General features: G+C 42.1%; 1 protein-coding gene and 1 long non-coding RNA gene across 6 annotated transcripts; one reads left to right on the top strand and one right to left on the bottom strand.

The window, feature by feature from the left end:
- The first annotated feature begins 1,773 nt into the window (after window positions 1-1,773).
- On the top strand, window positions 1,774-10,037 carry LOC136794978 (uncharacterized). Of its 3 annotated transcripts, XR_010842524.1 has the most exons (8): window positions 1,774-1,851; window positions 3,025-3,091; window positions 3,170-3,258; window positions 3,837-3,973; window positions 4,327-4,449; window positions 5,190-5,294; window positions 6,487-6,744; window positions 7,948-10,037. It is a non-coding gene; the product is annotated as an uncharacterized lncRNA (long non-coding RNA). The 3 variants fall into 3 exon arrangements; XR_010842522.1 differs by having other exon boundaries at window positions 6,487-10,037; XR_010842523.1 differs by lacking the exon at window positions 3,170-3,258 and having other exon boundaries at window positions 6,487-10,037.
- PSMD6 (proteasome 26S subunit, non-ATPase 6) lies at window positions 4,608-25,854 on the bottom strand. Of its 3 annotated transcripts, XM_067043734.1 has the most exons (9): window positions 25,597-25,829; window positions 24,655-24,860; window positions 21,716-21,861; window positions 20,849-21,068; window positions 20,641-20,749; window positions 9,243-9,411; window positions 5,010-5,087; window positions 4,741-4,857; window positions 4,608-4,697 (listed from the first exon to the last, which is right to left on the bottom strand). In XM_067043734.1, the coding sequence occupies exons 1-8, from the start codon at window positions 25,739-25,741 to the stop codon at window positions 4,761-4,763; spliced, it is 1,170 nt and encodes a 389-aa protein (XP_066899835.1). In that variant the 5' UTR covers window positions 25,742-25,829; the 3' UTR covers window positions 4,608-4,697; window positions 4,741-4,760. The 3 variants fall into 3 exon arrangements, with proteins under 3 accessions (XP_066899835.1, XP_058931773.1, XP_066899836.1); XM_059075790.2 differs by having other exon boundaries at window positions 4,608-4,857; window positions 25,597-25,854; XM_067043735.1 differs by having other exon boundaries at window positions 4,608-4,857; window positions 24,976-25,661.
- Window positions 25,855-26,406: the final 552 nt, after the last annotated feature.

The following is a 26,406-nucleotide window of genomic DNA, read 5'->3' as shown; positions in this document are numbered from 1 at the left end:
AGCACTTAGAGAAAAGTAGAGTCCTCCAAAAGCAAGTGTAGAGTTTTACCAGTGTTGATAATCCCCTAATTGCAGAGACACTCTGGCAAAGCAGGTCTCCGATAACTTCTAAAAGAGCCCGTTAGTACCGTGGCCAGGACGCCACCTACTGGTAGTCTTGACTAAGTGGTCCCGTCCCCAAGGCAGTGTCAGGATTTATGATATGTAGTTGCCGGACAGGAGGCTGATCACTCACTGGCAAGTTGCACCTTTTATTTCTTCCATCCAGTCTGCACAGGGAAAATTATGCCACCACAGGAGATTTCCGAATGACAAGAGGTTAAACACCACCAACCCACCCCCCCCACCCACCCCCGCCCACACACACACACACCCCTTTGACCGTGCACTTCAAAGTTATTATAATGGCCTGGACCAAACTGACCCACATTCTTGATACCCTCTGTAGGTCTTCAGAGACAGAAGAATAATGCAAAATGGTTTTGAAACCAAAACCAGTGATTATCAGAGTCTTTCATGTTTTCCAGACAGGCATGTAACTCCACTTCCCCCATAGCCGTTGTGGAGATGTGACGTTTGTTACTAACAAGTACAAATTTGTGTAGAATTAGAAGGATGAAGGATTATCACAGCCCCTCTCCCTTTTTCCCCCCCATAATCAGGGAGACAGATGTCAAGTATCAGCTATTAATCTTCTTCAAAAACTGGTTTCGGACAGCACCAGGGATTAATTTAGAATTAATTATACAATTGATTTGCTAATGGTCAGTAACCTTCCATCCATCAATTACTATTAATGCCTGGTCAGGTTACTGAAGACTACCTGTGTTCAGTCACAAAATGTTAAGTGCACTGCAGTGTATGCGCTCCGTGAACAAGTGAGGTGTAGGTTATCCTTGCAGCCACTGGGTTAGGTAAAAGTTAGGTGCAGACACTTAATAACAAAAATGCTTGTAGACAGTATTTCCACTCCTAAAAGGCTGCTAGTAAATGAAAAATTGATCTAGTTTTTCTCATGTAGGAAATAGATTACCAAAATTTGACAAAGCTTATAAATACTTATCTCACTGGATAAATTTGATACACAGATGTTACTGAAACAAGAAATCGGTGTTATGGTTTTAGAGAATAATGACAAAATCGTTCATCCCAGTGACTTCATTTTGTACTTGAATAGTGTATTATGAGTGAGACTAGGGTTGCTAAAAGTGACAGGTTGCCACCTTGGATCAGTACTGAAAAGGGACTAAACACAGTGAAAGTGTTTTAGTGCTATATCGTTTAGCAAATGAAACTATCATTGGATGATAATCGTATTTTCATATTGCGATATGTGTGCCCTTCATGAGTAAAACCAGAAAATTAAGACTTTAATTCTTTGGATGGATTCTCCTAGGTGATTCACGGAGGCTGCTGATCATCAACCCCAGGTGTACGATAGGGGGGTAGGACCAGGACAACAAACTCAAATGGCAGTGGAGCCAGGCAGGTACTGTAAGGTAACAAACAGGGCAGGCCGGGTGAACCGGGCCTGCTGGAGACGTGCTAGCCATTCGGCTGGACTGGAAATGTGAGCGCAGAGTTAACCTGAGCTGTGCGTTTTTCCAGAGAAGCTAGATAATAGGTGATTTTTCTTTTCTTTTTTTTTTTGCGGTACGCGGACCTCTCGCTGTCGTGGCCTCTCCCTTTGCGGAGCACAGGCTCCGGACGCGCAGGCTCAGCGGCCATGGCTCTCGGGCCCAGCCGCTCCGCGGCATGTGGGATCCTCCCTGGCCGGGGCACGAACCCGCGTCCCCTGCATCGTCAGGCGGACTCTCAACCACTGCGCCACCAGGGAAGCCCCGATAATAGGTGATTTTTGAATTGCCTTTCAATTTTTAGATGGTAGCCATACATATTTTTTTCTTAAAAACATATGGGGGTCAGGGGGCCGATAACAGCTGCTGCCCGTCGGTGACCAGTTTGCAGCTTGGTAGCTTCAGGAAGCCTCCTGTGGCATCCTGACTTGCTTTGGGTTTCTGAACCTTTTGTATCCGCAATTGTGAGAAATAAGGACCTGGACCTAAAAGTTCCTCGACGAGCCTTTTATCAAGATTTAAAATACTCCCACTGGTCAAAAAGCAGAGAACCAAGGTTTGAAATTAGCATTCTCCATGGTCTAACTATGTAACAAACGTAAGTGAAGAACATCAATGAGGTAGTCAAACACCAAAAAATTCTAAAAACTTCTCCGTTTTTCCCATAAAACATGGCTTAGATGGCCCAATGTATTAATTTTATGTGACAGCTTTCTACCAACACTCACGGTAATTAATGTGCATGTGTTATAGGTTGTAATGTTTTCATATAAATGAACCTCATAATAAGCCTGGTTTTCTCCTCCAGTTTACAGCTGAGGAAATAGGCTGAAGGAAGTAATTTCTCCCAGCATCAGAGAGCCAGCATGAGGAGAGCTGGGGTCAGAATTTGGTTTTCCAGCTGCAGTGTCCAGTGCTCATTTCTCCTATACCATATGGCCACATTAAAAAGAAATGTGTTGGGTTCCTATTTTATTTTCACTTCCAAACTGATAACTCTGAGGCTAACCCAGAGACTCTGATTTTGTATTTAAAAATACATATGCACAGGACTAAATATAGAGAATATTCATCAAAATATTAATAGGCGTTATTACCTCTGCAGGGTAGAATGACAAGGCAAGTCCACTTTAGTATCCTGAATTTCTTTTGCAGTGGGCCTATTCTTTTTCAGGAAAAGAAAGGAAAAACTGGACTTCCTTCACCTCAAAACTGTATTATTTACTCATCATGAGGCAATTTACTCACCTGGACCTTTATCTGCAGTCTTAAGAGTTGTCAGCTTCCCCATCTAGCACTGGGAGTGAAGAGCATTTCTTGTTTCTTTTAGCATCTCTTACCTGTTATCCTCACCTACTAATTTTAGGCTGGTGGGGCTAAAATGGTAAAACAAAAAGCCGGGAAGGGGGGAATGGAGAGTGTCATGTGGCTTTTGGCTCTCTTCTAGGCCAACACTCAAGCTAAGCCTCGACTGAAAAGCCATGGTTGCTGTGTGTGATCACATCAGAGTCCAGGTGGGTTTTATAGGTGGGGGTTGAGGGAAGGAGTTATTTTCAGAAGCTGACATTTTAATCCTACTTCTTCCCCTCTAGCATGAACTGCAATGCGATAACTGGCTGAAAGCAGAGCCCTACTAATTTTTAAATGGACACAGGGAACACAGTGAGTTCTCGATGACCATGTATGTTGGATTTAACAGCACTGATTTTCAGGGTCGTGGGTGTTGTTAATTAAGGGTATTTATATTACTAATTTCTTCAAGAAATTACAGTGATCATTGTTAATAAGGTTTTACAAATAATAAGCATTTTTAGAAATCCTTCCGGCACTTTAATAGTCCACAGCACCTGCAAGAAGGTCCTGTCAGAGCACAGCTCTGGTCCCTGCTTCCTTGGCAAACAGACAGTCAGTGGCCCCTCTTTCAGTACAAGTACTGACGATTGCCACTGTCTGGACTTTCAAGGCAGTGCTTCTAACACTTTGCCATTAAGTATATAATTTGCAAGAGGGCTTTGCTTTCCCAACCTGTTGTTACTCGTAGTTTTACTCAAGTTTTTAATGAAGAATGAATGTTTGTTTCAAGTTATTTTCAACAGATTAGCCACTGAGATCGTGTATTTTCTCCTCTAATATGTTAATGAATCATTCCCATCAGCAATGTAAACATGCTCTCTTAAAAAAAAATGAATCAAAACCTCATACTTCTCTCCCCTTCCTTTATACAGTAAAATGCCATTTCCCATTCTCTTTTTAACTCAGCTCTACCAAAACTGCTCTTGTCAAGGTCACCATTCAGCAAGCCTGGGATCCTCTCTCCGCGAATGCGGCTGCCTCTACAGTTTATTCCACCACTCCCCAGCGTCCCTGCAGCTCAGGGCCATGGTGACACTTCCAAGGTAAGTCCAACTGGGCCATTCCTCTGCTGGAAACCTCCAGCGACTTTCTTCCCCTCGATACTTGCTCTCATGGTCTCTCTCTCTCTCCTTTGTCTGCAAGGATCATGGTACTAGAGAGGCCTTCTATGACACCCTATAGCAGAGAGCTCTCATGCCCTAGCAATCACCTTTATCTGGTTTTGTGTTTCTTTCTTCCTAGCACCTCTCCCCCTCTGACTCACTAAGTATAATTGGGAAGAAAGATTCCCTTTGCCAGTATAGCTAAACTCTTCAGTGAGACTGGCTTTGGCAGATTCTACAATCTAGGGTTATGGTAGCCTCCAAGAAAAGGAGTAACTTCCTATCTTCTGTAGATACTCGTCTCTGAGGGAAAGCTTACGATACACTGCATTTCTCGTCTGTCTTCTGTGTACTGAGCACCGTGTTTAATTATACACAGCATGTTCTCTTCTTCATAAAATTCAGAAGGCTTCAAGGTAAGAGATGACTTGCATGATCCCCTATTTTACTGAAGAGGCAGAGTCAGGAATTTGAACTCAAGTAAAGTACTGTAGTCTCTGTCACCCTTTACCAGAGCTGTTCAAATGACGCAAAGGTACATTATTTTAACATTACTGGACCCCATTCTTAAAAATTGAAAGAAACAACGCAGTATTTATTTTATACAGTTCAACTGGGCACAAAGTAAAGTAAGCATCTCTGCGGGAAATCCTTTGTGTATGAGGTTTTGTTGTAAGCATCTCTGCGGGAAATCCTTTGTGTATGAGGTTTTGTTTTGGGGTTTTTCTTACATATTAATTACTCTGGATAGTTTTTGAACTCTGTTTAATAGCAGGTCTCCTTTCTTGATAGTTTCTTGGTACTGCCAGTTCTTGCTATCAGGTCTATAAATAAATCGAAGAAAAAAAATGAATTATTTACCAGTCACATTACTCCATAACAATAGTTGACCTACTTTTAAAAGAAGGCACTCTTCTTTTTAAGAGTGCCCTTTATTTTGTGCAGTATTACAAATGATACACAAACTTCAGAGTACCTGTTGGTTTCCACTATCTCATTCACTTTATCTATTTTGCAGTGTAGCCTCCCCGCAGCAATAAATCTGGAGAGTTCCCTAATGGAGAGAGAAGGGGGAAAAAAGCCTTTAGCGTTAGCCTTATAGAGAATTCTTAGGAAAATAAACTGCACTAAAGAAACACATGATTTGTCTTTCAAGGTAACATTTTGACGAGCAGTAGTTGAGAAGATGGTCTCCAGTGTCTTGTCGGTGTCTTATCTACCAGAATTCACATGACCCTACAAGTGCCTATTCATCTGAAGCGTAAGTGTCTCACAGCTGCAGAAGTGCTCAGGAAAAAACCTGAAGGGGTAAGGAAAATTAAATAAACATAAGGAGGAAAGTAATGAGCTTTACTGAGAGAGGGAACCTGATGAAACCATCCAGTTTCCTTCTACTTAACCTTTCCGGAGCCTGGAACTCTAAGGATTTTCAAAACCCTTCAGAGCACAGAGGGAAGGAAACCTTTCAAATTATTTTTAAGACGGAATAACGTGCCACAGTAAATTCGAATTAGGAATGTGAGACAAGGCATTTGTGAGCACATCCCGTCACAACCCCCTAATTTCAGACAGTTACTGAAACCACACAGTCACACACCCGGCTCCACAGCAGCATCAGCAGTGAAACCCTCTGTCCAGGTCTACCACTGTATGAGACGGAGAAGAAAGGAAACGCTCAGAAATGCACTAGAGCTACATGAAGACAGATTTCCAATGCTGCCAAAGGGAATTAAACAGAAAGCTGACTCCTTTAAGATAATCCACTCACAACAGAATTACGTTAAATTTGGAGATTAATTAGGGGGAGTCCTCCTAATTTAAGAAAAATCTGATTCCAAATAAATAAAAATTATGTGACAGATTACTGTCACAGATACTAAAACATCTTGATCCTAGCACATAAGCACCAACAGGGAAGAAAACTCCAAATCTTAAGACCCAAACAAATCTCAAACGAAAATGCCATTTCAAGTCAGTGGGGAAACGTTGGCTTATGGAATGGTGTTGAGGCAGCCTAATTATCCCAAATCCCAGAAGCCATGTAAGGAAAAAATGATAAACTCAATTATGCAAAAAGAATTTCTCCATGGCAAAATACTACCAAACAAATGAAAATGTGGCTAAAAGATGTTTGCAGTATATGTCACTGCCGCTGGTCAGTCAGGGGTGAAAGCCCCACTATTCCTTTTCAGTAAGGAAACGTTCAATTTTGGAAAATCTGGTGATGGGCTTGAAAGATGAGGAAGTTATGCTAGTGAAGATTTTAAGCTAGAGGTTATCTTAAAACTAGCAAGAACTATGTGTAACAATGGTTATAGTACAGAGCATGCTCTATTGCTATAATCATTAAAAATTCAACTGCTGGTTTTTGAGTTATGTTACTGAGTGGCTTTAGGTAAAAATCTTAGAAAAGATCAGCACTGTTTCTAAACTCACTTGTGTTCATTTTCCAGCAATTTATATAGTTGCATCTCCAGACTGCATGCAGCTGTGAAACCCACTGGCCCCTATTATTCTGGGACTGAAGTACACAGAGAAACTACCCAACCAGCTATAACCAGCCTTGTGAGTCCTACCCAGATCCAAAGAACAGCAGGCAAAACCTCTAAAGAAGGATCTTGATGTTATGATTTAGGAACAAGATGTAGAGAACAGCACTAGACGTGACTGACGTACAAGCAAACTCTAACTCAGGAACGCCCTCTGCTGAGGTAAGGCCTCCCAGGCTGACAATTCCACTGCTTCTTCCCGTGCCCACCCTCACCAGACTAGTTCGGCCCTTCGTTTACATCCCCCCACCCCCGCCCCGATGATCAGAAGAGACTCTAAACAACTTTAAGACGGCCCTTCTTCAGATCCAGCCTAGTACCTTCCCATGCTTCGCTCTGGGCCTTCCTGTGCCCACCACCACACGTTCCATCCAGCTCACCTAGGCTGCCGGTTTCCCAACCATGCTCCTAAATCTCTCTCTGCTAGAATATCCTTTTCCCCAGCACTTGCTATAGAAATCGTAAAAATGCAATGACCACCAGTCTCAGTGCCCACGGGAAGCCCATTTCGGGGGTCTTTCGGTCACATATTCTGACTCCTAGTTACGCTCATTGTGAACTATGTGTACCAAGAGTAAAGTTTAACTACTTAATGCCCTAAATCAGTGTTCAAGTCCCTAGATCCAAACGATGTTTTTGTCACCTCCCCATGTGCTAATCAATCAAACATACCCCAAGATGACTCATCTTCCCCAAACAAACCACCTACCAACAAAATGGGAGAATACAGCCAAAATCATTTTATGAGGGAAGAAAACGAGAATCTGTGAAAACCCAGGCGTGAATCACATATCACAGAAATTTCAAACGAGGCCTTTCTGGTAACGACAACAGCAGCTCCGTAAGTACTGACCACCTCTGCCCCTAAAGCCGGCCTGAGACCTTGAAGGGAACCACTAAACAAATACCACCAGAAACGTACCACATACCATCAATGCAGATGCCATCGTAATGCCTTGCAGAACACTGTGGTGTGTCTAACTGGTGCTCCCTGCTTCCGTGCATCTTATCCACAGCTTCAACTGAGCCTCGCACTGCTCCCAACCAGTGGACATGGCTTTATCACCACCACAGCACAGTGAAGAAACTAAAGGGTAGGAAGCCAGACCAGCCCCTGCTTTTTGTGCACTGCCCACCACAGGAAGCCACTGCTTACACTGCCTCGTGAGAAGCACGTTTATAACGCACGCCCCCAGCCCCACCCCACTAACCAGCTGCTCTTGGGCAGTCGTTACCAGACTTAATTTCACACATGAGTTCAATTCAGAAGTGAAACAAAACCAAACCAACCTAGGGAATGCAGCCTTCTATTCTGGTATGGATAACCAACAAAACCCACTATCACTGCCTCTTTTTCTTTCACAGGAAGAGAAGGAGGAAATTTCTGGCTCCATAGTTTGGCTACACTTAAGATCTGTGCACTTTACTGAATGCAAAGATTACTCAAAACCAACCCGCCCACCCATAAACAAACACTGATATGCATGTTAAGGTGACAGAAGCAGCTAAAAATCAGATGGAAAGTGATCAAAACAAATGTAACAAAATGTTACTAAATTACACAATCAAGGATCTATGGGAACTTACAGTGTAACTCTTTACAATTTTCTGCATGTTTGAAATTTTTCATAACAAATTGATAGAAAAAACGCAAAATGGCTAAATAAAAAGAGTGTGGTCCTTTAAAATCAAATGCAGCTTCATTAAAAGCTGCGTTTTCCACTGTGAGCCACTGCCAACTACATCTTCAAAGTTAAAAGGTTGATGTTTGGGAACCACTTATATATCTAGATACCATCTGGACAGCTCACACTCTCTCTGAACGTCTACTTCTCTCCAACTCTACTCCCACTACCCTGGGTCCAAGACACGGGAACATCTCCTCCGTGAGCTACTGAACAGACCACCTGGTCTCCCCATGCAGCGTGTGTTGAGACAGAGCATGGAACCGTGTTACCGACTGGAGGCTTAAAATGCTCCAGTGGCTCCCCACACTGCCCGGATTAAAACCCACGTTCTCCACCAGGCCCTACACAGCCGTACAACGCCTGACTCCCCCACGGCTACGCCCCTACCTCCACCACTGTGCGGCAGCTACTCATCTTTCTGTGCCACTGTATTATCTCTGTTGACTCGCTTCTATCTGAAATGACTTACACGTTTATTTGCTTACTTGCCAACTCTCCCCATAACTAGAATGAAACTCCCTGAAGACAGAGACCTGAAACAATGCCAACCCATTCAGTTGGTGAATCTCTGATTCAAGCGCTGAAAGTTCCATTTTTAACAACCCGTTTGCCCAGGATTGCAGTAGCAACCAAAAAACCGAAGGCATTAGCAGAGGAAATAGCTCTCTATCTTATACTTCACGCTCAGTCCTAAGAGTCACTAGCGTAGTAGCAGTGTGGCTCACAAAGATGTAACAGAGACGACTTCTGCTCCAGTTATGATTAAAAGTAGACTTTGTCCCATCTTTGCTACTGCAGTAGAAACACATCATGAAAGCAGAGATAACAGATGATTGTTTCGATATTGAAAGAAAAATTCTTAGATCTTGTTTTTATAACTGAGGGAAACAGTGTAAATGGAGAAAATATACAAGTTCACACATGCAAAGGTAACTGTAAAAAATAAATTGACGTGATGTTATTTAAACTTACTGATCAATGAACTCCACACCAACACCAAAGGCTTCTGCCATATAGCCCAGGGTTAACGACCTGTATGACTCCAGCAGCTGGCTGTATGCATGAATCCGCATTTCTCTTACATAGTATCGATAATGAGGAGCAAAAAGCCAGTCCTTTTTCATTTCCTGTTCCACAACAGCTGCAATGAATAAGATGACAAATTATAAGAACCTCCCTTAGGATAAACTGATTAAACTGGAGGACGGATTTATAACATGATAGAAATTAACAGCCTTTATAAAGTGTATACAGAGTATTAATGAGCAATCCACACACAGAAGTGCAAATTATTCTACAATATCTACTATACCACTGTTCTAAATAATGAGGATATGGGAGGAAACCAAAAGATAAGATTTCTGCTGCCACAGCAACTAAATTTTCAAAGAGAAGAGATAAATGAAGAAATAAAGAAGGTACTCTCCGAAAAGAACAACTTCTGTAAGGAAAATAAAACTGTGGTGTGATAGTCAACAGGAGGGCTTCCATGGGATTGGAGTCAACAGGGAAGACTTCTCTGAGGAACCCGCCCTGCAGAGAGCAGGAGGCTTAGAGCAACACAAAGAATGCAAAGACCCAAGGCAGGAAGAGCCTGGCTAAGCCCAAGAACAGAAAGGAGAGCAGGTTCAGAATGTAGCAGGAGGACAGCTACAAGGATATGGAAGATAAGCAAGACAAAAGATTCAAGAATACACTTATGTTGCTGGCTTGCACAAGATAAAAATCCCTGCAGAAGGAGAATTTTTCTTTTCTCTTTGAGTTGCTTTGTGCCTGAGGGTGGGGGGTGGGGGGAGGTGGGGAGGGAAGGATGCAAACATTACACTTCAGCAGGGTTGAGGTGGATTCCCCTGTCAGACATCCAAGTCGAAGATCCCAAGGCTTGGGTCTGGTGCTCACTGGCACGTGTGGGGCTGGAGACACGAATCTGGAAATCACTGCCATCCATATGTATTTGATGACAGAATTATAGAGATAAGGGCAATGACCAAGCCTGGGCCAGTTAGTCACTGAGAGGCCTAACAAAGGATGAGGCAGTAGGTCCAGAGAAAATACATTATTTCAATACACTGAAGTTCTAAGGTCCTCAAAAAAGGATAACTGGCAGTTGCAAGGAGTTCTGCCTGTTTGATCTGCCACTACATACACAGCGTCTGATGCCCGAGAGCCACTTAAAAATACTGACTCAATAACCAGCTATTTCTAAAAGACATAAAAAGATACATTATATTCTAAAGAAAAAGAAAAAAAACCTACTTACAAAACTGCATGTAAAACACATCCACACATGTTTAAAGGTGTTACGTGCTCATACACCTCTGGATACAAATGCCCTTGGATGGACACCCTTGGAACCTGAAATCAGTAGTTGCCTCTAGAGAAAGGACCCGGGCAATCAAAGGCTAGAGAGAGACTTGAAAATTTTCCATGTATACAAAAAACTTTGGGGGTTTTTTTCTGGTGTGTTATTTTCTGATTTTTAAAGTACATATAATGAATAAAAGTTCTGGAAGGATATACAACAATCTTAAAGTGGTTCTATTCCAGAAGAATTCTGTGTATATGAATGTGTAAATGAATCTGGACGTAGGACTTTCTCATCAGTTTATTTTTAATTTTTGAAAACAATCAGGTATTACCCAGAAAAGGATACTATTTTCTCTTTCAAATAAAATATTTTTAAGTACAAAGTCTATGTATATTTGGAGAAGCAAAAAGGCTTATGTATATGTAAAACCAAATAAATGCTACATGCCTTAGTACACAGAAGGAGAGAGTAAATGATAGAAATGATGACTGTTGTCAAAAAGATTTAAATATCTGTCCATTTTATTTTAAATGTCTGGGAAATCGCGAGCAGGCACCAGGCCCAGCCCCCACTGTCCCAGAAGTGTACGGACAGCAGCCACCCATATGAGACCTGCCACCAGGCACCAAGTGCTAGCCCCGCTATCCCGGGAAGGGCCGCTATACCTGCACACCCATATCAAGTGGATGACAGCCAGCACACACTGAGCAAAGACACAGCAAGCATCCAAACTAAAAGCCACCACTCAATTCCACAGAACAGGGCAGAGTAGAAGGATTTGAGCTCACCTACACTCGCAAAAACACCAAAATCACGACTGCTGAACAGCCACTGATACAGAAGACTGGAACCTACCAAAACAGATATTTCACACTCAATGGAAAGAAGAAGCCACGACAACAGCAGGAGGGGCACTGTTGCAACATAATCGAATCCCATTCCTGCCAAGTGACTGACCCACAAACTGGAAAATAAATATGCCACAGAGGTTCTCCCACAAGAGTGAGAGTCCTGAGCCCCACATTAGGCTCCCCAGCCTGAGGGTCTGGCATTGGGAGGAGGAATCCCAAAAGCATTTGGCTTTGAAGGCCAATGGGGCTTGAGTACAGGAGCTCCACAGCACTGGGGGGAACAGAGATGCCACTCTTGGAGGGCGCACACAAGGTTTCATGTACACTGGGACCGAGCACAAAGCAGCAACTCCATAGGAGCCAGGGCTAGACCTGTAAGTCTTGGAGGGTCTCCTGGGGAGGCAGGAGTAAGACTTTGTAAGACTTTGTACTTAAAAATGTTTTACTTGAAAGAGAAAATAGCATCCTTTTCTGGGTAATACCTGATTGTTTTCAATAGTCTCTGGGGGGAGGCCCCAGAGACTATTGATCAGCATGAGCTCTCCTGGAGGTCACCATTTTGGCATCAAGACCAGGCGCTACCCAACAACCTACAGGCTCCAGTGCTGGAAAGCCTCAGGTCAGACAACCAGCAGGATGGGAACGCAGCCCCACCCATGAGCAGACCACCTGCCTAAACTCATACTGAGCTCCCAGCCACCTATAAACACACCCCTTGACACTGCCCTGCCCACCAGAGGGACAAGACACACCAGTGAGCAGACACCAGTCCCTCCCACCAGGAAGCCTGCACAATCCTCAGGACCAACGTCACCCACCGGAGGGCAGACACCAGAAGCAAGACAAGCTGCGATCCTGCAACCTGCAGAAAGGTGACCACAAACAGAAAATCAGACAAAATGAGACAGCAGAGAAATGTGTTTCAGATAAAGGAACATGATAAAAATCCGTAAGAACAACTAAATGAAGAGGAAGTAGGCGACCTACCTAAAAAAGAAGTTACAGTAATAACAGTAAATATGATCCAAGATCTCAAACAGAATGGAGGCACAGACTGAGAAGTTACAAGAGATGTTTAACAAAGAGCTAGAAGATTTAATGAATAGAGATGAACAATACAAAAACTGGAATGAACAATAAACTAGAAAGGATCAATAGCATGATAACTGAGGCAAAAGAACGAACGAGTAAGCTGGAAGACAGAATGGTGGAAATCATGGCCACGGAACAGAATAAAGAAAAGAATGAAAACAAATGAGGACAGTCTCAGAGACCTCTGGGATAACACTAAATGCACCAACATCCACGTTATAGGGGTTCCAGAAGAAAAAGAGAGAGAGAAAGGGCCTGAGCAAATATTTGAAGAGATTATACCCGCAAACTTCCCTAACATGAGAAAGGAAACACTCACCCACGTCCAGGAAGCACAGAGAGGCCCATACAAGATAAACCCAAGGAGGAACACTCCAAGACACATATTAATCAAACTAAGAAAAAGTAAAGACAAAGAAAAAATATAAAAAGCAACGAGGGAATGAATAGCAACAAATAACATACAAAGGAACCCCCATAAGATTATCAGCTGATTTTTCAGCAGAAACTGCAGGACAGAGAGAGTAGCATGATATATTTAAAATGATGAAAGGGAAAAACCTACAGCCAAGAATACTCTACCCAGCAAGGCTCTAGTTCAGATTCGATGGAGAAATCAAAAGCTTTACAGACAAGCAAAAGCTAACAGAATTTAGAACCACCAAACCACCTTTACAACAAATCCTAAAAAGAACTTCTCTAGGCGGAAAAGAAAAGGCCACAACTAGAATCAAGAAAATTACAAACGGAGAAGCTCACTGGTAGAGGCAAATACAAAGTAACGGTAGGAAATCATCCACACGTATATAAGATATCAAAACCAGGAACTGTGAGGAAAGTACACAGGCAGGATATTGGAAATGCATTTGAAATTAAGAGATCAGCAACTTAACACAATCCTGTACATATACAGACTGCCATATCAAAACCTCATGGGAATTACAAACCAAAAATCTATAATAGAGACACAAAAAAGAAAACGCAATCCAAACACATCACTGATGATAGACATCAAATCACAGGAGAAGAGAACAAAAGAGGAAGGAAAGAAAAAAAGACCTTCAAAACCAAATCCAAAACAATTAACAAAATGGCAATAAAACATTCATATTGATGACTGCCTTAAACATAAATGGATTAAATGGTACAACCAAAAGACACAGACTGGCAGAATGGATGGATATAACAACAAGACTCGTATACATGCTGTCTACAAGAAATCCACTTCAGACCTAGGGACACATACAGACTGGAATTGAGGGGATGGAAAAAAGGTATTCCGTGCAAATGGAAATCAAAAGAAAGCCGGACTAGCAATACTCATGTCAGACAAAATAAACTTGAAAATAAAGACTGTTACAGGAGACAAAGAAGGACACTACATAATGATCAAGGGATCAATCCAAGAAGATGATGTGACAGTTGTAAATATACATGCACCCAATACAGAAGCACCTCAATATATAAGGCAAACGCTAACAGCCATAAAGGGAGAAACTGACAGTAAGACAACAATCACGGGGGATTTTAACATCATCCAGACAGAAAATCAATAAGGAAACCCAGGCATTAAATGACACATTAGACCAGATGAACTTAATTGATATTTACAGAGCATTCCATCCATCCGAAAGCAGCAGAATACACATTCTTCTAAACATTCGCCAGGACAGATCACATCTTGGGCCACAAATCGAGCCTCAGTAAATTTAGGAAAAGTGAAATCAAATCAAGCCTCCTTTCCAACCACAGCACTATGAGACTAGAAATCAGTTACAGGAAAAAAAACTGTAAAAAAAACACAAACACATGGAGACTAAACAATATGTTACTAAACAACCAAGGGCTCACTGAAGAAATCAAAGAAGAAATCAGAAATTACCTAGAGACAAATGACAATGAAAACATGATGGGCCAAAACCTTTGCGACACAGCAAAAGCAGTTCTAAGAGGGAAGTTTACAGCAATACAGTCTCACCTCAGGAAACAAGAAAAATCTCAAACAACCTAAACTTACACCTAAATCAACCAGAGGAAGAACAACAAACAAAACCCAAAGTTAGTAGAAGGAAAGAAATTATAAAGCTCAGAGCCGAAATAAATGAAATAGAGACACAGAAAACAACAGAAAAGGTCAATGAAACTACAAGCTGGTTCTTTGTGAAGAGAAACAAACTTGCCAAACCTGTAGCCAGACTCATCAAGGAAAGAAAGGGAGAGGACTCAAATCAAAATGAGAAATGAAAAAGGAGAGGTTACAAGGGATACCACAGAAATACAAAGGATCATAAGAGACTACTACAAACAACCATATGCCAATAAAATGGACAACCTGGAAGAAATGGACAAATTCTTAGAAAGATACAACCTTCCAAGACTGAACCAGGAAGAAATAGAAAATATGAACAGGCCAGTCACAAGTACCTAATTGAAACAGTGATTTAAAAACTTCAAAAAGACGTAAGTCCTGGACCAGATGGCTTCACAGGTGAATTCTATCGAACATTTAGAGAAGCGTTAACAACCTGTCCTTCTGAAACTCTTCCAGAAAATTGCAGAGGAAGAAACACTCCCAAGCTCATTCTATGAGGCCACTCTCACCCTGACACGAAACCAAAGATACCACAAAAAAAAGAAAATTACAGGCCAGTATCACTGATGAACATAAACACAAAAATACTCAATAAAATACTAGCAAAGCAAATCCAACAATACACTACAAGGATCATACACCATACTCAAGTGGGATTTACCCCAGGTATGCGAGGATTCTTCAATATCCCCAACTCAATCAGTGTGATACACCACATTAACACACTGAAGCATAAAAACCATATGATCATCTCAGTAGATGCAGAGAAAGCTTTTGACAATGCAGAAAAAGCTTTTGACAAACTTCAACACCCATTTATGATAACAGCTCCCCAGAGAGTGGGAATTGAGGGAACTTACCTCAACATAATAAAGGCCATATATGACCAACCCACAGCTAACATCATTCTCAACAGTGAAAAGCTGTAAGTGTTCCTTCCAAGATCAGCAACAAGGCAAGGATGTCCATTGTCACCACTTCTATTCAGTATAGTTTTGGAAGTCCTAGCCATGGCAATGAAAGAAAAAGAAAAAAAAGGGAACCAAATTGGAAAAGAAGTAAAACTGTCACCGTTGGAGATGACATTATACCAGACATAGAAAAGATGCTACCAGAAAACTACTAAAGCTCATCAATGAATTCAGTAAAGTTGCAGGATACAAAATTAATACACAGCAATCCCTTGCATTCCTATAGACTAACAACAAAAGATCAGAGAGAGAAAAATTCAGGAAACAATCCCATTTTCCATCGCATCAAAAAGAACAAAATACCTAGGAGTACACCTGCCAAAGGAGACAAAGGACCTGTACTCTGAAAACTGTAAGACCCTGAAGAAAGAAACTGAAGATGACACAAACAGATGGAAGGATATATACCATGTTCTTGGATTGGAAGAATCAATATTGTCAAAATGACTGTACTACCCAAGGCAATGTACAGATTCAGTGCAATCCCTATCAAATTACAAATGGCATTTTTCACAGAACTAGAACAAAAAATTTTTTTACTTTATATGGAGACACAAAAGACCCTGAATAGCCAGAGCAATCCAGAGAAAGAAAAATGGAGCTGGAGGAATCAAACCCTCTGGCTTCAAACTATGCTACAAAGCTACAGTCATCAAGACAAAATAGTACTGGCACAAAAACAGAATTATAGATCAACAGAGCAGGACAGAAAGCCCAGAAATAAAAACTTAGGCACTTATGGTCAATTAACCTACAACAAAGAAGGCAAGAATATACAATGGAGAAAAAACAGTCTCTTCAGTAAGTGGTGCCGGGGGGCTTCCCTGGTGGTGTAGTGGTTGAGAATCTGCCTGCTAATGCAGGGGACACGGGTTCGAGCCCTGGTCTGGGAGGATCCCACATGCCGCGGAGCAACTAGGCCCGTGAGCCACAACTACTGAGCCTGTGCTCCGCAATAGCCTGTGCTCCTCTCACGATAGTGAGAGGCCCGCACGTGGCGATGAAGAGTGGCCCCCGCTTGCCACAACTAGAGAAAGCCCTCACACAGAAACGAACACCCAACACAGCAAAAATTAATTAATTAATTAATAAAACAAAGGACTAGTCTTTGCAAAAAAAAAAAAAAAAGTGGTGCCAGACAGCTACATGTAAAAGAGTGAAATTAGAACATTCTCTAACACCATACACAAAAATAAACCTGAAATGGATCAAAGACCTAAATGTAAGGCTGGACACTATAAAACTCTTAGACGAAAGCATAGGTAGACCACTCTTTGACATAAATCACAGCAACATCTTTTTTGATCACCTCCTAGAGTAATGAAAATAAAAAAAACAAATGGGACCTAATTAAACTTAAAAGCCTCTGTACAACAAAGGAAACCATAAACAGAAGGAAAAGACAACCCACAGAATGGGAGAAATTATCTGCAAATGAAGCAACCTACAAGGGATTAATCTCCAAAGTACACAAACAGCTCACACAGCTCTACGGCAAAAACAAACAATGCGATCAGAAAATGGGCAGGGCTTCCCTGGTGGCGCAGTGGTTAAGAATCTGCCTGCCAACGCAGGGGACATGGGTTCGAGCCCTGGCCCAGGAAGATCGCACATGCCATGGAGCAACTAAGCCTGTGCGCTACAACTGCTGAGCCTCCGCTCTAGAGCCTGCAGGCCACAACTACTGAGCCCATGTGCCTAGAGCCTCTGCTCCTCAACAAGAGAAGCCACCACGATGAGAAGCCCACTCGCCGCAATCAGAGGAAAGCCCATGTGCAGCAACAAAGACCCAACGCAGCCAAAAATAAAATTTTTTTTTATAAAAAGGGCAGAAGATCTAAATAGACATTCCTCCAAAGAAGACATACAGATGGCCCAAAAGCACATGAAAAGATGCTCAACATCAGTAATTATCAGAAAAGTGCAAAGCAAAACTACAATGAGGTATCACCTCACAAAGGGTCAGAATGGCCATCATCAAAATGTCTACAAACAATAAATGCTGGAGAGGGTGTGGAGAAAAGGGAATCCTCCTACACTGTTGGTAGGAATGTAAATTGGCGCAACCACTATGGAGAACGATATGGAGGATCTTTTAAAAACTAAGTATAGAACTACCATATGATCCAGCAATCCCACTCCTGGGCATATATATCCAGAGAAAACCATAATCCGAAAAGTTACATGCAACCCAGTGTTCACTGCAGCACTATTTCAAATAGCTAACACATGGAAGCAACCTAAATGTCCATCGACAAAGGAATGGATAATGGAGGTGTGGTACACATATACAGTGGAGTATTACTCAGCCACAAAAAAGAATGAGATAATACCATCTGCAGCAGCATGGATGGGTCTACAGATTATCATACTCAGTGTGTCAGACAGAGAAAGACAAATATATGGTAATCACTCATACGTGGTATCTAATTTTAAAAAAAAGATACAAGTGAACTTACTTAAAAAACAGAAACAGTCTTACAGATATTGAAAATAAACTTATGGTTACCAAAGGGGAAACGAGGAGAGGGAGGGATAAATCAGGAGCTCAGGTTGAACACAGACACACTACTATATATAAGATAGATAACCAACAAAGACGACCTGTATAGCACAGGGAACTCTACTTAATATTCTGTGATAACCTATACGAGAAAAGAATCTGAAAAAGAATGAATATATGTATAACTGAATCACTTTCCTGTATGCCTGAAACTAACACACTGTAAATCAAATATACCCCAATAAAATTATTTTTTTAGATAAAAATTAAAAGAATCTGGGAAATGAGTAAATTTTAAAACGTTGCCAGTAGGGATGGGGAAGATGGGAAGAGGTTACCTTAACCATTACAAAGTTTCCAAAAGCCATCAATTTCATCACACTAGGATAGCACTTCCCCCCATTTTTCTGTTAAATTACAGTTACACAGAGCACTCAATAACATACGGGCACTGTGCTGGTGTCAAGATCACTACAAAGGAAAAAAGCATAAGGTCTACTCTTTTTTTTTTTTTTTTTTAAGGTCTACTCTTAATTATCCTAAGTAGCAGTAGAGAAAAACTCTAAAAAAGAATCACAAAATAATTTGCTGCTCAAAAAATGGGGCAGGGAGTTCCCTGGCAGCCCAGTGGTTAGGACTCTGCACTTTCACTGCCAAGGGCTTGGGGTCCATCCCTGCTCGGGGAACTAAGATCCTGAAAGCCACACGGCGCGGCCTAAAGATTAAAAAAAAAAAATTAAATAAGTAAAAATAGGGCATTTGACCAATAAGCACATGACAAAATAATGTAGCATCACTAGTCATCAGAGAAACGCAAATCAAAACAGTAAGATACCACTTCACACCCACTGAGATGCCTATGATCAAAAAGACACATGATAACAAGTATTAGATGTGGGGAAACTGGAACTCTCACACACTGCTGGTGGGAATGTAAAATTGTGTAGCTGCTTTGGAAAACAGTTCAGCAATTTCTCAAAAAGTTATTCAAAGAGTTACCATATGACACACCAATTCCATTACTAGGCATATCCCAAGGAGAAACTAGACATTGTGTCCACACAAAAACTTGTACATGAACATTTATTACAGCACTATTTATAATGTATCCATCATCTGATGAACGAATAAATAAAATGGGGTATATCCATGCAGTGGCATTACCATTCAGCTATAAACTGAATGAAGCACTGATACATGCTACAGCATGGATGACAGTAAAAGCATTATGCTGGGCAAAAAAACCTAGTCACAAAAGGCCACATATTGTGGAATTCCATTTATATGCAATGTCCAGAATAAGCAAATCCATGGAGACAGAAAGACTAGGGGCTGGAACCAGGAATGGGAAGTGACTGCTAATGGGTACAGAACATCTTTTGGGGTGATGAACATGTTCTGGAATTAGTGGTGTGGCTGCACACCTTGTCAATATACTAAAACCACTGAAATTACACACTTTAAAATACTGAATTTTATAGTGATTTACATCTCAGTAAAAAAAGAGGATGGGGCATAAAATAAGACCAGCAATGCAGAGAAGGAATTTAAAAAATTTTTGGACTGAAGGAAGAAGGCAAAAGCGCCACATTTGAGCAGAATAATGATGAGATCCACACGCATAAAAGAGGGAGAAGGGCAATTCTGCAGTACAACCTTGGGTGCAGACCCACCCATCATGCACCTATGGGAAGATAGGGCCATGCAGGTCGTTCACACCTGAGGAGGCCTGTTCCCACACTGCATGAGGGGAGTAGTATGAATTCCCATAAAGCAGCCTAACTTCATGCAGAAAGCACTCCATAAGCACTGGGCCAAAACCTATTCCAAACACAGAAGACCATCATTTGGAGTCCTCCTATCCCATGTTCTGTAAATTCTACCTACTTATTAACCAAATACTTCCTGAAACTTGCAGCACAAACAAGAGAATTATCAATGCCAAGTTCTTTAAGTTTTAGGAAAATCATCTGGGAAGGATCCCCTGGGTTGAACACCACAAGCACTTTCAATAGATTTTCTCAACCGACATCCCTTGAAAATGATTTGCAAATCGGCACAAAGATTTAGCTGTTGCATAAATAACCCACTGTTGAATTCAACTCAATTAACATCAACTCAATCAAAAGGAGATTCAAGATCTCAATTCTAAAACTCAGTACTTCGAACCATTTGCTCACTTCTGCCTCACATCCCAGTAAGACTAAACCAGGAGTCAGGCAAACTTCCTCGGCAAAGGGCCAGACAGTGGATATTTTTAGCCGCTGAGAGCCACAGAGCTGTCATGTAGTTTTCTTTGTCCTGTTTGGTTAAACGATCCTTAAAAAATGTAAACATCAATCTTAGCTCTTGGACCACACAAAAGCACTTGATCAAAGTCTGCTAACCCCCCTATAAACAAGATGGGCAAAAGATTAGCTGTACTGACCAAAGACCTACAGCTGTCTGCACACTGTATTTTTCATATATGTGAAAAATCATCTTAGGTTATCCGTAAACAGGGTCAGGAATAAGATGAAGACAGACAGTCCAAACGAGCAACTCTATCCTTACCTAATGATTGGAAGAAAACTGAGTAACGGCATTCATAGAGTGAAAACAGATACTGCCGAACTGCTGGAAGACTGTGCAACACCTCCAGAATCTCTGCTCCTTTAATTACCTAGAAATTTTTTAAAAAAACAAATACGTGCTTTAATGATTTTTGTGTATTTAAGGTGGAGGAGCACAAGGTATTCTTCAAATATGATTCAGTCATTACCTTTTCCCTGAGATCTGGTCTTTCTAAAGCAATCATGCTGACATAGACAGTGTAAGTCACAAAGGTTTTATAATCCATGAGTTCATAGGATGTAAATGTTGAAACTGTGTCAAGGAAGAGTTCAGCTGCCTGTTTGAAATCACGAATAGCCACACAATAAAGACCTTGATATACTTTTAGGCGGTTTCTCCGGTCCCAGTCTCCTCCTTCCTCTATCAAGCTATAAAATACAAAACAGTATGGTGATGATCTGGAAATAAACAGTGCCACTTTTTACAAGTTTTGTGTTATTATGAGAAAGAAAACAGCTTTTAACAACTCAAACCAAAAAGAAATATTTAAAGACCACATTTCTGTAAGTAAGAACATTAATTATTTGACCAAATATACTAGTTGGAAACAAAAGAAAATAGGTAAATTTCTTACATCCATTTCTTATCTGTAGCATCATAATTTAGAGGGAATAAACCCCCAATGCTAAAACGCACCTTCTGGGGACTTCCCTGGTGGTCCAACGGTAAAGAATCCACCTTACAATACGAGGGGCGTGGGTTCCATCCCTGGTCAGGGAACTAAGATCCCCCATGCCGTGGGGCAACTAAGCCCACGCGCCGCAACTACTGAGCTCGTGCACCTCAACCAGAGAGCCTGTGTGCCGCAAACTACAGAGCCCACGCGCCCTGGAGCCTGCACACCACAGCTAGAGAAGAGAAAACCCACACGCCACAACGAAGAACCTGCACGCCACAACGAAAAGATCCTGCGTGCCTCAACAAAGAACCCGTGTGCTGCACCTAAGACTCGACACAGCCAGAAAATAAAAAAAAAAATAAATAAAACATTAAAAAAATGAAAAATAAAATTCACCTTTTGGCCTTTTCTGTGTTCCGTGTGATGAGGTCATTATCCATGTAAAATAAGCCAATTCTAAGGAGATAAAACACAATATCCAGTCGGTGACCCAGGGCCACGGTTTTGTCATATGTCTTGCGAAAGGCTGTCAGAGCACCTTCCTGTCAAGAGAACCAAGGCAACAGGTGAGAAAAGGTTAAAAGTTTCAAAAGCTATCAGCTGTCTAGGATTTTCTTAGCAAGGAGGTGGGGAAACGTGTAGGAGTAGAGATAGAACAATATGGGCATGAGCTGATACTTGTTAAAGCTGGGGGATAATTGCAAGGGGTTCCTTATACAATTCTCTCCACTTTTACAAAAAATACATCAACTGTGTCTAAGCATATACTTATATTCTAGAAAACAATGGAAGAAACATTCATAATTTATTCACCATTATTTCAATATTCTTCTTTGTTCTATATATTTAATATTTTTTCCTTTAACAATTACAAGACACTACTGTAAAATTACTGAAAATTGTCAATCTTATCACCTGAACAGTAATAAAATTTTATCTTAATCGCTGACTACTAGAACACAATTGAGTAGTTAAAAATACAATTCTATCTCAAATCATTGTGAAATAAAATGGTTTTTTTTTTTGAATAAAATGTTTTTCTTGCTTTTAAAACATGAACATGTGGGACTTCCCTGGCAGTCCAGTGGTTAAGACTCTGAGATTCCACTGCAGGGGATGCGGGTTTGATCCCTGTTTCAGGAACTAAGATCCCACATGCCATGTGGCCTGGTGAAAAAAACAGAAAAAAACCCACCACCACCACCACCACCACCAGCAAAAAAAAAAAAAAAAAAAAAAAAAAAAAACCCAAACAAAAAAATGAACATGAATAAAATCATTTGCTTATACTTGGTACTTTTTAGTATGTGTCTGGCTTTGTTTTATGTAATTACTAGTTATGCCTCATACATTTCTAAAAAGAGACTGGCAAGACAGTAAGGGGCACACCCAGTACTAACATCTCGGTTTTTAAATACTATCCCCCAATGAAAGAATCCAGGGATCCTAGGAGAAATGGATGATTCCAGGTTTGGAGAGTGAAAATAACAGGTGAGCCTGTGACATCTTGTTATAAGGAAGACCAAAGAGATCATGTCAAAAGGACCAAGAAACCATCCTGAAGGAACCTGCACTAACAAACTTGTAACAAACTGAGCACTGGAAAGAATAATGACTGTAATCAATACAACACAGTGAATAATAAAAATCCACTAAGTCCATTATTTAGTAATAGTACACAAAATATTAAAACAAGAAAGTAAACAGGAGGGAAAAAAGACAACTCTTCTTTTTAGAAGAATGCTATTGAACAAATCTGGAACATGTTATTAGAACATCACCAAGTTACAACCCCCTGATGTTGATTCAAACATATCCTTCTTAAAATTCCTTAAGGCCCAAATCAAAAGCTTTAAGTTTCTCATTCACGTGTAATAATGCATCCCCTTTAAAACCAAACCAAACCACACACAGCCTAAAAGGCACACAAACTATTAGCTATTTTTAAACTGTTCTGTATTTTGCAACTTTTTACAATGACCAAAAAAAGCTGCTTTTTTTTTTTCAAACCCTATATTTATAATCAGAACAAAAAAACTTGTTTTAAATTTAAACTAAATAATGGCTCCTATCATTTAACATTTCAGCACTTGGCAGCAGGCACTAGCCTAAGCTCTTTGCCCCTAGGCACTATCATTATCCCTATTTAACAGATGAGGAAACTCATACAGAGAAGTAAATCATAATTACTGAAGTCAGAAATACAACCCAGGCAATCTTATCCAAGAGCTCACACTATTTCATTTCTTTATATTGACACCGTGTCACCCATTATGTAAGTACTTCAGGGTGCATTGCTTAAAATTAGGACATTCAAAGCCCATCCTCTTAACGACTATTACAGAACGACTAAGTTAAAAAATTTAAAAGATCCAATGCTTGTGGGTATCCCTCTTGTGCCCTGATAGTGGAGTATAAATTAAGTTGGCTGCTGTGCAGGAGAACAGGCCACACATACTAAGATTAAAAACTGTTCTTCATCCCAGAGATTTCATCTCATAGAATATACCTTAGAGAAACATGAGCATATATACACAAAGAGGCACACACACAAGCATGTTTTTACAGCAGTGGCTTGTCCTAGCAAAAACAGCTGAAAACAACAGAAATCCCAACCACTGAATAGCTAAGTAAACTACAGCACAGCCCTACAACGGACTAGCTAGCAGTTAACCAGAATGAGCAAGATTTATGCACATTAACACGGGAAGTCACTCAGATATAATCTGAATGAAAAAGTAAACGGGACAGCATGAGTACACTATGATTCCATTTATCTACAATAAAATTTTTAAACCAATACTACCTAATTTCTACAAGTACATACACATGCCTGTAAATGTACAATAAACGAATTTAAAAGATTATCTCTGAGGATGTAGAGAAAAAAGAAAAACCAAACAGAACTTCAGCATTAACTATAATATCTTAGTTTCTTACAAGAAGACGATTACCTGTGTAAACAATAATTTTCAAAATGCACCGGAACCAATGCTTCCCAACCAGGATACGTTACAGAAGTGAACTACTGAGAATGATCCCAATTTTGTAAAAACAGTAAACAAACATCTCCGAACAGGCACTTGTTTTACTGGCACGGGGGGGGTGGGGGAGAATACACACGGGCTGCTGTCTGGGGGCAGGTGACAGAATGGGTGTAGCGAGAAAACTACTAACTTTTTCTTTATTAATGTTTTGCTCTGATTCCCTAGTTCAGGTAAGCAGGTTACCTCTGCACTTGGTGGAAAAGGACGCTAGTTTTTAAAATGAGACAGGACTAACCTTGCACAGTGCCCATTTCAGGCTCTACAGAGAGGGGGGGCCACCTCACTCACCTTGTCACCTATCCGGCAGAGGTACTCGGCCTTTGCCATCATCGCGTCTCGGATTTCGCTCTCTCCCAGATTCTTCTCCGCATCTTCCAGCTCCTCGTCCAAACGTTTCAACTCGTCTTCATTTGCCTTCTTCATTTTACTGAGCAGGTCCCCGTCCATCTGCCAGTCAAGGGATTTGCACAAAGCTTCGTAATAAGGAGCCATGTCTGAGAGCGAACAAGAGAGATGTGACTTAGGAGTGAGGCTCCGTCCTGTCCCATCCTCAGTGTCTACCCACTCCTTCCTCGTACACAACTGCGAAGTCATCCTCCAGTCGCCTACCTGCCAGGAGGAAGGGATGGGACAGAGCTTGGTAAAGGGCTGGGCGGTCAGCATCAGGGCCAGGCCTGTCACCGCCGCCCTCTACTAGGGCCGGGGGGAGGACAACCTCCGTTTGCCTCTCGGCGGCTTCTGTTCCCACAGAGTCTTCCAAGAAAGGAAAGGCTAAGCTTGTTTACACACCCCCACACCGACACGTGCGTACAAGGGTACACGGCCCGCTGCCCTCCACTGCTAGGAAGGGCGAAAGGAACCGACCCAAGTTTCCCCTCCACCCGCAATGCTGAAGTCCCCGAGACCAGTCGCTAATGACAGTAAGTCGTGTCTCTCTTCCGTGCCTGGCACAGGGCTCAACACCTCGGGATCCGTACCCCACCCCCCGAGGCTGGCCCCAGGGCGGGAGGCGCACAGAGATGCAAACCTCTGAGGGCAAGCCTGGAGGTCCCAGAGGGCGCCCCCGACAAAAGGAAACCCCCGAGGGGCGGAAAGGCCAGGTCTGGTCTCGGGGACCCCGTCGGCGGAGCGCCCCGGGCTCGCGAGCCCCGTCGGGGAAAACCCCGCAGGCTCGGGAGCGCGGGGCCGCCCAGGCCTAGGCCGCTGACTCGGCTTTCGCGCCGGCCTCACTGTTATCACGGACGGCTGCCATCAGCTCGTCGCGCACGGCCGCGTCCCCGCGATGCTCCGGAAGGCTGAGCAGGAAGCGCAGCTGCGCGATGCGTAGGTCCGGATTCTTGGGCAGACCCTCCTCTTCTAGGTTCTCCAGCGGCATCGCGACGGCGAGAGTAGCGACTCGGAACAAACGGCAACTCAGCCCGGTCCCGCGGCGGCGGCAGCGGCGGAAATGGAAGGAACCCGCGACTGCGCCCGGACGCCTCCAGCCCAGCTTCCGGTCCAGGGTCCGTCTCCGCCCATAGCGACCCCTGCTGCACACGCCCGGGAATGCCTCACCCGGCCCGAACGCGGGCGCCCTCGTGTGGTCGCCGGTGGCTTTCCCTCGCTCTCAGCCACGACAGTCCCAGAGTGGGTGGTGCCCAACTCCAAGGTTGGATTTCCCTCTCCCCACTAGTAACCATTAGTTTGTTCTCTGTATTTGTGATCGCTTTACTTTTATGTGCATCTCATGTGAATTCTCCCAGTATTAGGAAGTAGTACTATTAGCCCATCTTGTAATAAGAAAAATGAAGCACAAAGAAGTTAGGGAACATGACCAACCAAGGTTATGCAACAGCTACGCCTGAATAAAAACCTCTGTCTGCAGCTTGAAAGCTCATGTTCTTTCCGCTCTTTTCAGAAAATCGCTCCCAGAATTCCACACTCTTAATACCACAGCACCATTACTTTGTTTATGCAGAATTTAAGTCCTTGCGTGCCTGTGTTTTCAGCCTCTCTTTGTTCATGTTCCTACAGTCTTCAGAACTGGTGGTAATGGTTACA

This window comes from Kogia breviceps, chromosome 10, assembly GCF_026419965.1.
Source record: "Kogia breviceps isolate mKogBre1 chromosome 10, mKogBre1 haplotype 1, whole genome shotgun sequence".
Taxonomy (NCBI): domain Eukaryota; kingdom Metazoa; phylum Chordata; class Mammalia; order Artiodactyla; family Physeteridae; genus Kogia; species Kogia breviceps.
The sequence above is the reverse complement of the archived record's forward strand: the minus strand, read 5'-3'. Positions and strand labels throughout refer to the sequence as shown.